The sequence below is a fragment of the Carassius carassius genome, chromosome 2 (assembly GCF_963082965.1).
Source record: "Carassius carassius chromosome 2, fCarCar2.1, whole genome shotgun sequence".
In the NCBI taxonomy this organism is placed as follows: domain Eukaryota; kingdom Metazoa; phylum Chordata; class Actinopteri; order Cypriniformes; family Cyprinidae; genus Carassius; species Carassius carassius.
Genome location: NC_081756.1, coordinates 38,750,120 through 38,765,747, shown reverse-complemented (window position 1 = coordinate 38,765,747; position 15,628 = coordinate 38,750,120). Strand labels below are relative to the sequence as shown.

Below are 15,628 nucleotides of genomic sequence, written 5' to 3'. Positions count from 1 at the left end.
ACACACACACACATAAGGTGGTTCTACTGAGATAATTTTAAGTATTGTTTGTTTAGATTAAATACATTTCTAACCCATATGGCTGTGGTGCATGCCAATCCAGAATGATTTGATTCCATCCTGCATGATCTCTACATTCCGATGAATAAACATGGATTCTATTGGGTCCTCGATACTCACCAGTGATGCTCCTGAAATTACATACATTTTTCAGTCACCAAAAAGCATAATAAAAGTGGTCCGTTCAGTGGGTAATCAAATTTTTGTTTTTGTCACTTTCAAAGCTTGAATTGTTTTTTCAAAACAATTCCTCACTGTGTTTGCCAAGAAAAATAAAGTCATACTCTTAAAGAAAGTCATACTTTCAATGATAGTATTCCTACATAAATATAAAACTATTGTTTGACTTATGTTTAAATTAAAACAAATAAATGTACTCTTTTGATGATTGTACAAGTATGTAATGCCTACCCATTCTCATGCATTCCACTGTGGCATGAGCCCAGTTGTCAGACATAGAGGCCATGAAGGCATAACAGTGTCCTCTAAAAGGGATCCAGGTTTTACGCTTCTTTGACTCAGGGCAGTTCCCTGGCATTTGAGGTGGGTCTGTGGGAGCAATGTCTTTTGGGGCAGTCAAAGGAAGTTAGTTAGTTATAACAGTTATATTAAAATCTTTATATTATATTAAAGTCTTGAACTAGAAATTCAACTTAAAAAAATATATATAAGCATCACTCTGCATGTGTGTGTTTAAATATGATTATGCGTGAAATTAGATTTTTTTTCCCCTTAGAATTAGATTTTTTACATAGGAAAATATTTGTAAGATAATCTTTTTTTTTTTTCTTTTTTCTTTTGTACTTGCAGAAGGGGCTGAATGAAATACCTGTGGATTGCTTGCACAAGAAATAATACTTGTTGCTGCATGCAGCCGTTTTCCAGTCACCATCCATGTCAATATATACACAAGCTAAATTATTTTTGGGTTCTCCTGTAGCCCATTTACTGTAGCTTAGAAGCCAGTTGTCCACCCAGCGGTACCGGCCACTTGTCTAAAGGAAATAAATAAAAAAATAATAATAATAATGGTAACACTTTCTATGAAGCCCGCATTTATAATACATTATAAGGGTATTCTTAAGGCATTATAATGAATGCATAATGCATTATAAAAATCCTTATAATATGTTGCATCATCTCATGAATATTCATAAGAACAGTTTTAATATATTATAATATTTACTTATTTGTGGTTATAGCTTTTAAAATAATGATGATTTATAAGACAATGAATACGTGGCATCCACTTTTACAATGGATTATACTTCTCATAGTTATAATGTATTATAAGTCTCATATCTTGCCATTTTTCTGATGCTACTTTGCTTAAAGCAAAGACAACTTATAAGTAGTAGTAGTAATAATAATGATAATAATAATAATAATAATAATAATAATATATATATTTTTCTAACTGACATAAGATCAGACAACATATCAGATGAATGTGTAATATGAAACATTTGCTTTGAACTATTTTTATTGTAATATCAGTTTAATTATTTTAATAGTACCCTTTGATAGACCCCTTAAGCCTGGTTCACACGGGACGATTTTAAAATTGTCGGCGATTTTCCAAACCTGAGAGACCCCACACACGGCGATAAAAAATCACGGGTCTAACAGTTTTGGTCGTACAGTGTGTGGTGTGCAGCCACACGGCAAAATCAACACATCACACACGAACCGATTTGACTCCCGAGCATTCCCAGGTCAGACGGGAAATCTCGCAAAATCCCTCGAGATCAAACGTGACTTCAGAGTAAACAATCATAGCGGACGAAGAGGATGCAGTGGCCATAGTTTGTGCTTTGTTTGTAACCGAAAAAAAAAACATAAGAAAAACAAGAAAAGGCGATGGTCAAAGAAGTGGAGACAAAGTCCTCCATCTGCGACGTCCACCGGACTTTCTGGTGCGCCATGCCGCCGGCTGTTTTGATTTTGTTTCCCGGTACTTCCTCGCCGCCTCGTCACCTCGCTTTCTGATTGGCTACACGCCACAGTCCAAAGGCTGCGTGATCGTTTGTCCTCGGGGGACACCACACACGAGAAGAAATCGGGCCAAATAAATCCAAAATGTTGGATATCCCCGATTTGAGATCGGAGCGGTCCCGACGTCCTTCCGAGCAGAGGAGAGCAGTCTTAACACACCACACACGGCAGGAATATCTGATCAGATTATTTTACGATAATCGGAGCATCCTTAAGATTGTCGGAAGGTGTCAATCGGGGCTAAAATCGGCCTAATTTTCCTGCCGTGTGAACCAGGCTTTAGCTGTTGATAAGTAACTCTGTAACTACATGTCAACTAGCAGTCATTAGAGTTTTAGTAAGTCTGCTACTGTAAATATATGCTTACACTTTATTTTGATGGTCAACCAACAGATAAACTGAATATAAGTGTCTTTGCAAGTACATCATCTTATTCTACCATACATTCTACCATTCTCGAGCATACTACTCCAATGAGAGTTAAATGGCATGTAGTTGCAAAGTTACTTATAGTCGATTGATTAAGGGAACCATCAAAATAAAATGTAACTGTAATGAATTAAACCTTGCTAATCATCGGGAAGAAGGAGGCGGGAACCGGCGGACAATCAAACAACATTTTAATAAAGCAAAATAAACACAAAACAGGGCACCAGCCCCTCACGGACGACTGGTGCGCGCAAATAAAAACCAAAACACAACTAAAAGCCCAGGCCTGGTCCTCTCTCGTCCTTCACTGTCGTCGCTCCAGTTTTATATCCTTCCATCTCCTCTGTGGGCCTCGAGACCGGTGGGTCGAACAGGTGTAGCTCATCTCCAATCACTCCACCGGCTTCGCTCCCATGTCCCTCGGCCCCGCCCCACTCGTCACAGTAACCAGAGGTGGAAAGTAACGAATTACATTTACTCGCGTTACTGTTATTGAGTAGCTTTTTTGTGTACTTCTACTTTTTTAAGTATTTTTTTTAATCTGTAATTTTACTTTTACTTAAGTATGTTTTGTTTGAAGTATTGTACTTCGCTACATTTTAAAACACATTAATTACTGAGTAAAAAAAAAAATCGCTCCCTGGAAGCTATGTCAGTAAATAATGGGCAGGAGGGCAAACTGCCGCTAAAATCACAAGAAAGATGCAGACGGACAAAACAGGCGTTAGTGGTGCAGACACCGCTGAAAACGAAACCCCGTCATATTCTGAAGTTGAACTCAAGGAAATGAAGTGAACCCCTGGCCATATACTATGCTCTATTATGCTGTGTATGCTGTGCTTGCCTAGGGAGACCAAACTAGCAGTTTATAAAATCTCGACAAGACATCAACCCCACGTAAGCATATAGAGGTGAGCTAAATAATTGCGTCATTGCATTGGTGGTTAAAATGATGCTTTGACATTTTAGCAAGAGGTTTTGCACAAATTAGCCAAAAAGATTGGTGCGGAGTGTGCGATATATATTGTCTGCGATAATATCATAATTGTTGTTTTAATGATGTACGCGCGCATTTAGAGTGTTCTTTCACTGTGTGATTCAGTCTGTTGAAATGCATTTAGAATGAAATCAATCAAAATCATTTAGAATCAAAATCACACAAAGAATGCTGTCTTTTCCTCTAAAAATCATAATCACACACACACACACACACACACATACATATACATATATATATATATATATATATATATAGATCAGTGGGGATTTCTTTAAGACTGCAAGGGAAGCTCAGCTTCCCCTCTAATGTAAAAAAAAAAACCCAACGGTCAAATATGTACTATTGTGTATTATGTATTGTGTTAATCAGCTACATGTCGGCTGACTCGATTTTCTTCTCATACATTCCCGTAGCGTCACAGTGCATTTCCCTGTTGAAGCCGAGCGTCCATTGACTTCGATGGGGCTGCTTTGAACAGTTTTTTTCAGTGCTCCGAAGCTAGACGGTCATTGGATAAATGCTGCGATTATGTCCCGCCCACGGACGCTCAGCGTCTCTGGAGGTGAATGAAGACTGGGCTTCCGCGTGATGATTGGAGGATCTGTCGATCTCCTTTTGACTGACAGCGGTCTGCACCATAAGAAGTCGGCGAAGCTGTTTCACGCTCAGTCCCATGATCGCGGATTTCTCAAGTGTATTCGAAAGACAAACTGCGGCAATATTTCTTGATATTTGTAAAATGCAGAACCACCACAAAATTAAATTGGTAACTAAGACAGATTGAAAATGTGCGCGCGCACACACACACACACACACACACTATAGCCATCTAGTGGTTAAAGTGATTTATTAAAATTTTTAAACTGAATTTCCCCAAAAATGGGCAAAAATCTTACATTAAACCTTATAAAATTATCCATGGTATCCCCATGTATGAAAGTTAGAAATCTGGGTCTTTTATGAAGTGAATTTAACCTGAAATGCTTTTTTCTTTTTTTGTAAAAAAAAAAAAAAGCCTATTTAAATAAATATTTATTTATTTATAGAAATGTAAAAGATTTAAATCCTCCAAAAACTGTACAAAGTTTAGTAAAAACATAAATGAACAGAGTAAAATTATATTTGTAAAAAATTTTAATATTTTACTATTACAAAATGAAATGTTATTGTCTGGGGTCAAAAAGACCCCGAGTGTCACTACAAATGAAGACCATCAGAGGGTTATAATGTAGGCCGAAAATGAGCTTCCCCTCTTTGAAAGACCAGCAGCCGCCACTGATATATATATATATATATATATATATATATATATATATATATATATATATATATATATATATATATATATATATTTTTTTTTTTTACAACAGGACAGTAAACTAAGAGACTTGCGTTTTAGACACCATATTGCCATTGTTTTTGCTCTATTTCTACAACAAAAATTTATTCCAAACACAGCCACCAAAGCAAAATTTTGCATCTCTGAGCAACATGACAGTGTTTCGTTCCTGAATGAATCAACCGTTTAAATGATTTGGTTCAATCGCAATGACTCACTTATTAACAGTGACTTGCTGACACATACTGGCCATTTTAATTTCACATTTAAAGTATCTTTTGATTTTTTTTTTTTTTTATAATTAAGTTTTTATAATTTCAAATGAGTATTCAACATTTTATGTCTGGCATATCAAAACATTATTCATGCATTTGTAACTGCAGGTTAAATGCATTCTTGTCCTGCACTAAACAGTGTAATACATCTAAATGCCACGTCCGATGAAGCTTTTGCATTTCCTCTGTATTGAAAAGATGAGTTTGTTGATACTGATTTGCCAGATAACAGCCCAAATGTTTTATTATTCTAAATAACTGATTCCTTTAATTAAAAACAACTAGTTTGAGATTAATAGACCTATCCCAGGAGTGTCAAACTCAGTTCCTGGAGGGCCATAGCCCTAACCCTGCTCCAGCACACATATCATGTAGTTTTCAAATAAACCTAAATGATTAGATTAGCTGGATCAGGTGTGTTTAATTAGGGTTAAATCTAAACTGTGCAGGACTGTGGCCCTCCAGGAACTGAGTTTGACACCCTTGGTCTGTCCCATTTTTGACTCCCTCCCACTGGTTAAAATGTAACTAAGTAATTTTTACTCTGAGTAAATTTTAAATGAGCTACTTTTTACTTTTACTTGAGTGGATTTTTTAGACTGGTACTTTTACTTGTACTTAAGTAAAATTTCATTAATGTAATGGTACTTTTACTTGAGTAGAATATTTTTGTACTCTTTCCACCTCTGACAGTAACCATATAAAATATAGCATTTTTTCAGTTGGAGTATTAATCTCACATCAATTAATTAACATTAGCTCCACAGAAACACTCAAATAACACTCAACATCTAACCACTCACAAGCTGTAGTAAGATACTGTGCAGATCTTAAATAAACAATGTCAAGATATGATACAGTCTATTTTTATTGTAAATGAAGTAGATTTAATATGGTGTTCATAGTGTGTTATAAATAATTATACTCTTAAACTTATAACCACAAATGCGTAAGTATTATGATGTATTATAATTGTTGTTATGATGACCGCTTAAAGTAAAGTAGCATCAGAAAAAAGGCAAGATATGAGGCTTATAATACATTATAACTGAGAAATATAATCCATTGTAAAAGTGGATGCAATGTGTTCATTGTGTAATAAATCATCATAATCTTAAAAGCTATAACCACAAATAAGTAAATATTATAATATATTAAAACTGTTCTTATGAGTATTCATGAGTTGATATAACATGATATAAGTTTTTTTATAATGCATTATGTATTCATTATAATGGCCTATCAATACCCTTATAATGTTTTATAAATATGGGCTTCACATAAAAGTGTTATCAAAATAATAATAATCATTCTTAAGATTCTTGACATTATCAACGTGTCTTAATATTCTAGCGGCGACCATAATTTTGACACTCAAACAACATTTCTGTCAAACAGAGTCTTCACACTAACCCTAATTTTTTATCCTAACCATAACCTACAGTATAACATAAATCAGAGGTAAATTATATGTGATAATTATGTTTTTGAAGCCTCAGTCCCAGCACTAATCTTCAAAAATCTTACTGGTTGATGATAGAGTGTTATGCCAGGATCCACAAGGATGTTAACATAAGAATATTTATTACTTGGCAAAATCGTTGTTACCCATTTGAGCACACTCACGCACACAATATGTTAGTATAGTATAGTATAGTATAGTATAGTATAGTATGGTATAGTATACTATTAACATTAGCTTGAGACTGCAGTTAATTACTTTCAAATGTCTTTTAAACACTTTTTTAAGTAATTTAAATGTACTTTGCAAAATATACAGTATTTTTGTACCAGGTTGCTGTTGAGACCGATCCACAAAGGCTCCTTAAGTTTGCTGACTTTAAGTATGGTGTAAGCCTGGGTAATGGAGTCAAGCACACTGGCAAGGTCAGCATCATCTGCTTTACACTGTCTCCTAGCTTCATCCCAGCTCATTTTTTCCATCTGGACTTTGTATGTATCATTTACGAGTTTGAAGAAATGTTGTGGCAATGCAGTTGTCACAGGACGTGCAAGCTGAGAGTCTATAACACATGGATAAAATACAGGTTATAAATGAACAGAGACCTGGTCTAACAATTACTGGTTACCAATAAACTGGTTTGTGTTATAATACAAGTCATAATATTACACTGCAAAGATTTGCTTGAACTATGACCAGTGCATTTTTGCAATGCAAATTTTGCAATTATTTTTTCCCCTCCAACCTGTTTTCCTTTTGCAGATGAAACCTCTTTGTTCTCCACAGACTTTGACTTTCCACACACCTGTCATCTTTTCTGGGCTTCTAACCATGACAACACAGTCATAATTCTGAATGGAATAGAGTTAAGAAAAATTAGCTCAGCATAAAAAAGAAAAACAAACAAACAAACAAAAGTTAAAAAAAAAAAAAATTCTGTGTAAATTTTACATTTGTGAAAGATAAGAATTCATGTTTGTGACGAGTGGGGTGGGGCCGAGAGACGTGGGAACAGAGCGAGGCCGGTGGAGTGATTGGAGATGAGCAACACCTGCTCGACCCACCGGTCTCAAGTCCCACGGAGGAGATGGAAGGATATAAAACTGGAGCGACGACAGTGAAGGACGAGAGAGGACCAGGCCTGGATTTTAGTTTGTGTTTTGATTTGTGGATGCAACTGCATCAACTGCACAACTGTGTTGTGATAATCAAAATAAAGACAAAAGAGCGTGTCAGCCCCTCATGGACGACTGACGCGCTGTTTTGTCTTTATTTTGATTATTAAAGCTTTCATTTTGATTGTCCGCCGGTTCCCGCATCCTTCTTTCCATAGTTATGGAGTTTAATTCATTACAATGTTCAATTTTAAATATTACCAATGTTCTCTCACCAATAACCAACCCCTCACCCCCACCCTACCTGAGGCGACCACCTCCATCCCACTCCTCTTCACAAATTATTATGTAAATGGTGCAAGATTTGAAGGGATACACCATCCCAAAAAAAATAAAATACCATTTTGTCATTAATCACTTTCCCCCATGCCGTTCCAAACCCATAAAAGTTTCGTTCGTCTTCGGAACACAATTTAAGATAATTTGGTTGAAAACCCGGAGGCTTTGTGACTGTCCCATAGACTGCCAAGTCAAGGTCTGGAAAAGTATGAAAAGCATGGTCAGAATAGTCCATCTGCCATTATTTGTTCAACTGTTAAGCATGAAATGTTATAAAACAAAAATACTTCATTCAACAATTTTTCTCCACTGTGTCACTCCACATCACAGCCATTTTGAAGAATATTAGCTGTACGCAGGCAGCTTACGCTCTTCTGTGTCAGCCGTGCCACAAGGATATGTTTTCTATGTATATTTATGCTTTAATTTGAAAGAAAACAGTGCATCCTTGTGTCACGGCTGACACAGAAGAGTGTAAGCTGCCTTTCATTTGCGTAAAAAAGGTATTGTTGTTGCTTCATAACATTTCCAGTTGAACCACTGATGGCAGATGGTCTATTCTTTCATACTTTTCTGGACCTTGACAGTGTATTTTACTTGGCAGTCTATGGGACAGTCACAAAGACTCCCGGTTTTCATCCAAAATACCTTAAATTGTGTTCCAAAGACTAGTTAATTAGTCATTAATCACTACATGGGGGAAAGTGATTAATGACAAAATTTTCATTTTGGTGTAACCCTGTCAATTTTGCCCAAATAAAGTCCTGAAATGACCTTAAATGCAAACACTTAAAACTAGGGTAAAGTGCAACATCTAGTTTGCCACTAGGTGGCAGTGCACGATGAAACGTTTTTCTTCTGCTGTTTTCTACCATTCGCCCTGCCTTGGAAAAAAAGCCTGGAAAAACAGGAGCCAGAGCACAAGTAAATAATAAGATTGAAATTAGGGCTGCCAACTTTTGAGTTCAGGTTAGAGTGAGAGTTTGGGGGCGTGGCTTTTTTATGGGGGATGGGCTTATAAAGGGGCATGCTTGGTGTGGAAAAACACAAAATCTTTGCATTAGCAGAGGTGTGGAGGGCTTGGAGGGCTGATAAGCTGCCCACATTGATACAAGCGTTCTTTTCTTGCCTGTCCCTGACAATTTATATAACATCCTATAACAGAAAATTCAAATTTATCCATACTGACACCACCACCAGTAAAGTATCTGGACATGATTGATGAGTTGTGATTGATATAAATAGAATCATTTTAATATGGGATGTTGTTGACTTGACATTCTGTACTTAGAAAAAAAAAATTAACATTTACTACTAAGCATTAGGGCTGCCAATTTTTTTTTACTTGCATATTATCAAAATTCAAATTATATTCAAATTTAAAATGCATAATTTAAGGTAGGGTGAAGAGAAGCCTTTTGCTTCTCTCCTGATGCCACAAGAGGGTGCACCTTATTAACTTATTAACAACTATAAATAAAATCGTGCCATGTATGTATTCATAGTTTAATACAGAGCTCGGAAAGCCAATCACACAGGGTACATTTTACTTTTAAAAACATGAGATGCAGTGGGATGGGAAAAAAAAACCCGCCATAACTTCTAGATATATGTTTTTAAAAAGTTGAACATACATTAATTTTGCATGGCTTTCTAAACATCCGGCTCTCTTGCTCAAAGACGCATGTCCAACGGTGTCCCTCTAAGGTGCGAATATATGCATTCTGTGTGAACTGCTTAGTTTCAGTTTTGATGTAAACAAGACCTTCTCCACATTGTTTTTTTTTTTTCCCACAGTATTTTGAAAAAACATCGCTGCAGCGCTGCATCTACCCAGCAAAAATTTGGTCCGACGGAGACGTCGTGTGCCCGGCCAAAAATAGTCGCGGTAGGATGGCATAAATCGGTAGAAATATGTAACACAGAACATTTCCTAAAAATGCATTCAGATACATTTGTACATGTCTATAGTTCTATGGGGTTTAATGTATAATTGTTTCTTTGACTTTTAGCTATGTGTAGTTCAATATTTACCCCTGTTGTGAATCGGTTGTGAAGGGACGTCACTAGGTGATGTCTTTTACACGTGCATTACACGTCCATCATGACCCTCTGTGAAATCCTTGTGAAATATGCAAAAGCTGTGCTTACACCTTGATTAATACTGCAATAATTAAAGTGCACTAAGTAGTTTTTAAGAGGTTTTAAAGAGGTTGTGAATAGACGTCCGCTGAAAACAAATATGTTTTCAAACAAATATGTTTTCACGGATGCTTGGGCTGAACACATGGCTACAAAGGAGTGAATTTCATCGACAACTTCAATCTTTTCTGGGGCCATAGACAACTGTTTAAACCGGATGGCCTCCACCCAAACAAACTTGGTGCTAGAGTGTTTAAGGACAATATCTACTTCTCCCTCCGTCATCCTTCAGCAGAGTGTGTCAATCCATTCAGCACACACACACCGGGTCCGAGTCATCATGTGGTTGACATATCCCACAAGGACACTGATAACACCATGCAGCCAAAACAAGTACTTCTCATGGACACTATCCTTGTTGAGCCCTGCCCCGAGAGCTCCTCACAGACAGACTGTGATGTATCAAAACAGCTACAAGATTCACCACCCAAGGACGACTTTCTGGAAACAGCCAGGGAAGCCAGGACAACACATCACAGCCACCGGAAACACCAGAGACAAAGCCCATCTCAGCAGACACATTATACCTCTCTCCAGCATCTCCACTTCTGTGCTTCTCACAGAAAATGGAGGAATTGGTGTATGCTGGGACTAAACTCTCTCACTCATTCGCTGCTAGCCCTTAGATATCAACAAAAACCACCAAAGCCTGTGGGCCCTGTTCCTATGAGAGCTCCCCGACCATTGCCACAACGCCAGGGCCCAAACCCTCTATCTGCTGAAGGTGAACCAAAAACAACTGATAGCAGCTCTCAGTGATATGTGTCGGGTCCCCGCTATAATAGCAGCAACATTCACAAATGCTTACAGAACAAGCGGGAACCCAGTGTGCCTGTAGCTTTCTCTATTTCAGTTTTATCACGTGATAGAAAGTATAAGGCCTTCTCAAGCCGAAGGGCAAACTCATCTAATCTGCGGCCTATTATGCATCAAACTAAGATTGATGTAAAGACACAAAGCACTGCCATCAAGTTAGCACTTTTAAACATTCGCTCACTAAAAAAATAAATCATTTCTAATCAATGACTTTATAACCACAAACAATCTGGATTTTATGTTTCTAAATGAAACATGGCTAGAAGACAGCTGCAGTGCAACAATCCTAAATGAAGCAGCCCCTCCTAACTTCACTTACATGAGTGTCTGCAGGACTGTTAGGAGAGGTGGAGGTGTAGCTGCTCTATTTAAAGATGTCTATCAATGCAAGCAAGTGTCATTTGGTCAGTACCCGTCTTTCGAATATCTAGGGATTGTGCTGAAAGGTGCCCGACGCATTCTGTTTATTATTATTTACAGGCCTCCAAAATACTCTCCAGCCTTTGTTGAAGAGGTCACAGAAATGTTATCAATAATTTCCTCAGAGTTTGACTGTTTTGCAATTGCAGGGGATTTTAATATTCACATATATAATGCAGAAAACAAATCTACAAAAGAAATGATAACGGTTCTAAACACTTTTGACCTGACTCAGCATGTGCATGGACCCACACACAAAGGTGGACACACTCTAGACTTTATCATCAGTAGGGGTCTAAACATTTCATCCATTGTTACTAAGGACATAGCACTATCTGATCACTTTCTTTGATATTTTGATGTCTGCTACAACTGAATTTAGATCGGTCTCTGTCAGAAGGAGATGCATTAACGAGAACACAATTATACTATTTATGGAGGCTATATCTTTAACACCAAGCATTTCTGCAGACTCTGTTGATATTCTCCTTGATTCCTTCAACTCAAAAGTTAAGAATGTTATTGATGATATTGCACCAATAATAGTCAGTAAGAAAACAAACAGACAGAAATCAGTTTGGAAAGATCAACAGCAGTTCAGACTATGAAAAGACAATGCAGAAAAGCCGAGCGGATGTGGAGGAAGACGAAACTTGAAATCCACTATAGCATCTATAAAGACAGCCTTCATGCTTTTAATGTGAAACTAGCCACAGCTAGACAGAATTTCTTCTCAAACCTTATAAACAGTAACTTAAATAACACTCGTACTCTTTTTGCCACTGTCTAGAGACTGACAAAGCCCCCAAGTCAGATTCCCAGTGAAATGCTATCAGACAGCAAATGCAATGAGTTTGTTTCTTACTTTTCTGAGAAGATCATCAATATCAGAAAGGCGATTAGCACATCCTCAAGTAATGCAGAGGTCAGACAGATTCGGCCACAATATCAAACAGATACTATGTCTATTTTTGAAACAATTGATAGCAAAATTCTGGAAGACAGTGCAGCACCTAAAATCGTCAACCTGCTGTCTTGACACACTTCCCACATCTTTTTTCAAAAGTGTGCTTAACTGCTTAGAAGCAGATCTCATAGAAGTGGTGAATGCCTCACTTCTTTCTGGGACATTTCCAAACTCCCTAAAAACTGCAGTTGTTAAGCCCCTCCTGTAAAAGAGCAATCTTGAGCAACACCATTTTGAGCAATTTTAGACCAATATCTAATCTTCCTTTTATAAGCAAAATTATAGAAAAGGTAGTTTTTAATCAGCTGAACAAATACTTAAACTCAAATGGATACCTGGACAATTTTCAATCTGGTTTCCGACCGCATCACAGCACAGAGACAGCACTCATTAAGATAATAAATGATATTCGCTTAAATTGTGACTCTGGCAAAATATTGGTGCTGCTATTGCTAGATCTCAATGCTGCGTTTGACACTGTCAATCATAACATACTACTAGAGAGACTGGAAAACTGGGTCGGGCTTTCTGGGATGGTACTCAAATGGTTCAGGTCATACTTAGAAAGGAGAGGCTATTATGTGTGTCTAGGAGAGCATAAGTCTAAGTGGACGTCCATGACATGTGGAGTCCCACAAGGCCCAATTCTTGCACCGCTCTTGTTTAGCCTGTATATGCTTCCACTGAGTCAAATAATGAGAAAGAACCAAATTGCCTATCATAGCTATGCTGATTATACCCAGATTTACCTAGCCTTATCTCCAAATGACTTCAGCCCCATTGACTCCCTCTGCCAATGCATTGATGAAATTAATAGTTGGATGTGCCAGAATTATCATCAGTTAAATAAGGAAAAAACTGAAGTCATTGCATTTGGAAACAAAGATGAAGTTTTCGAGGTGAATGCATACCTTGACTCCAGGGGTCAAACAACTAAAAATCAAGTCAGGAATCTTGGTGTGATTCTGGAGACAGACCTTAGTTTCAGTAGTCATGTCAAAGCAGTAACTAAATCAGCATACTATCATTTAAAAAACATTGCAAGAATTAGATGTTTTGTTTCCAGTGAAGACTTGGAGAAACTTGTTCATGACTTTATCACCAGCAGGGTGGACTATTGTAATGGGCTCCTCACTGGCTTTCCCAAAAAGACCATTAGACAGCTGCAGCTCATCCAGAACGCTGCTGCCAGGATTCTGACTAGAACCAGAAAATCTGAGCATATCACACCAGTCCTCAGGTCCTTACACTGGCTTCCAGTTACATTTAGGATTGATTTTAAAGTACTTTTACTCATATATAAGTCATTAAATGACCTAGGACCGAAATATATTGCAGATATGTTGACTGAATATAAACCTAACAGAGCACTCAGATCACTAGGATCAAGTCAGTTAGGAATACCAAGGGTTCATACAAAACAAGGGGAGTCCGCCTTTAGTTACTATGCCGCTCGCAGTTGGAATCAGCTTCCAGAAGAGATCAGATGTGCTGAAACACTAGTCACATTTAAATCTAGACTCAAAACCCATCTGTTTAGCTGTCCATTTATTGAATGAGCACTGTGCAATGTCCAAACTGATTGCACTATATTTTCACTGGTTTTTTATTTTAATTTATTTTTTTATGTAAAATCATTTTCTAACTGTTTTTTAAATTCATTTTAAGTAAATGTTTTAATCATTTTAAAAGTTTTAAAATTGCTTGTTTTATTTTTGTTATTTTTTTCTTCATGATTATTTTACTTTCTTTTATGTAAAGCACTTTGAATTACCATTGTGTACGACATGTGCTATCATGGTTGTGAAAAGACGTCCAAGCAAGACTAGCAGAAAAAAAAATGTGTATACAAAGTAAATATATTTACTTTATCTTGTTTAAATAAATTATAATCACAAATTGCCCAGTGTGGTTAAGTGATTGCAAAGCCATGCTGCAATTTTGTCATTATTTCAACCTGTTTTATGTATTCATTGTTATTATTTTTATGGAATCTATGCATATACATGTAAAACAGATATATACCCGGTCACCATTTCGGTCTGGGTTGTATGTAATTGCCAAAGCAGTGCTGCCAAGATGTAGACACAAAACATATTAATATATTTCGTGATATTACAAAATTCGGTGATAGGATAGACTATCTCGCGAGATCTCACGTTCTTCCAGAACATTGAACAAGAGCAACGACAAGGAGAGGACTCGAAGAGGTCTCGAGGACGGAGATGTATATAATATAGATATATATTATATAAAATCTACTGTTGGGTAAGTACATTTTTTATTATTTGATTAACGTGCTTGAATTTTACTTGTTTGACACGAAGGAACCGAGAGAAATGATGCCCACGTTGTCAACTGAAATTCACTGAGTATAGCCTAACGTTAGTAGGCTAAAAGTTACTTATATTGATGTAATTTTTATATGTACGCTTTAATTATTCAGGGGACATCACAGTCCACCTGTCTTACCAGAAATGTCCTGTTCACTTTCTCACAGTTACACACACCTAGTTAAGGGTCTTTCTTAAGGGCAGCACATTAAAGCACAACATCTTTTATACAATAAAAATACAATCTAATGCATGTTGATTACCTTTTTCTAATGTTTCATTCATCTTGTTCCACGTGTTTTTTTTTAGCTGTAGACCATAAAGTTATTTTGAAAATAAGTGCATGCCATTTATCTCCAATTTTTTCTTTTATTTATTTTAAATAGAAAAATATTGTCTTCCCTCAGATGCTGTGAAGAGGTGGAGACTCTGAAGTGGATGCAGCGATGGCAGAACACGTACCTGAAGCACGCTCCAGGAAGAGCTGAGGGTGGAGGTTACAAGAAGTGAGCCAAACAACTGTAATGTGTTTAAGGGATAGTTCACCCAAAAATGAAAATAGTCATAATTTTCTCATCCTCATGTTACAAACCTGTATAACTTTCTATGTTCTGCTGAACACAAAGATATTTGGAAGAATGTTTGTAACCAAGCAGATCTCACACCCCATTAACTGCCATTGTAGGAAAAATTATTATTATTATACATTGTAGGAAGAATAATCATTTTTCCTACAATGGCAGTTAATGGGGTGTGAGATCTGCTTGGTTACAAACATTCTTCCAAATATATTTGTGTTTATAAGACAACTGTGTCAATGACAAGATTAATACAGTTTGCTGGGTTCAAAGCAAGATTTAAAGCAAGATTCAAAGA

The 15,628-nt window shown here is 36.9% G+C and overlaps 1 protein-coding gene across 1 annotated transcript in view; it reads right to left on the bottom strand.

Annotated features, from left to right (window-relative positions):
• The window catches only part of mrc1a (mannose receptor, C type 1a), a 245,865-nt gene that overhangs the window by 51,478 nt on the left and 178,759 nt on the right, over nt 1-15,628 (bottom strand). Inside the window, exons 23-27 of the mRNA XM_059515824.1 lie at nt 7,306-7,411; nt 6,890-7,122; nt 890-1,055; nt 472-624; nt 75-191 (exon numbers count right to left, since the gene is read on the bottom strand). Of these exons, the coding sequence (XP_059371807.1) occupies nt 75-191; nt 472-624; nt 890-1,055; nt 6,890-7,122; nt 7,306-7,411 (775 nt within the window). The remainder of the gene's footprint in view (nt 1-74; nt 192-471; nt 625-889; nt 1,056-6,889; nt 7,123-7,305; nt 7,412-15,628) is intronic.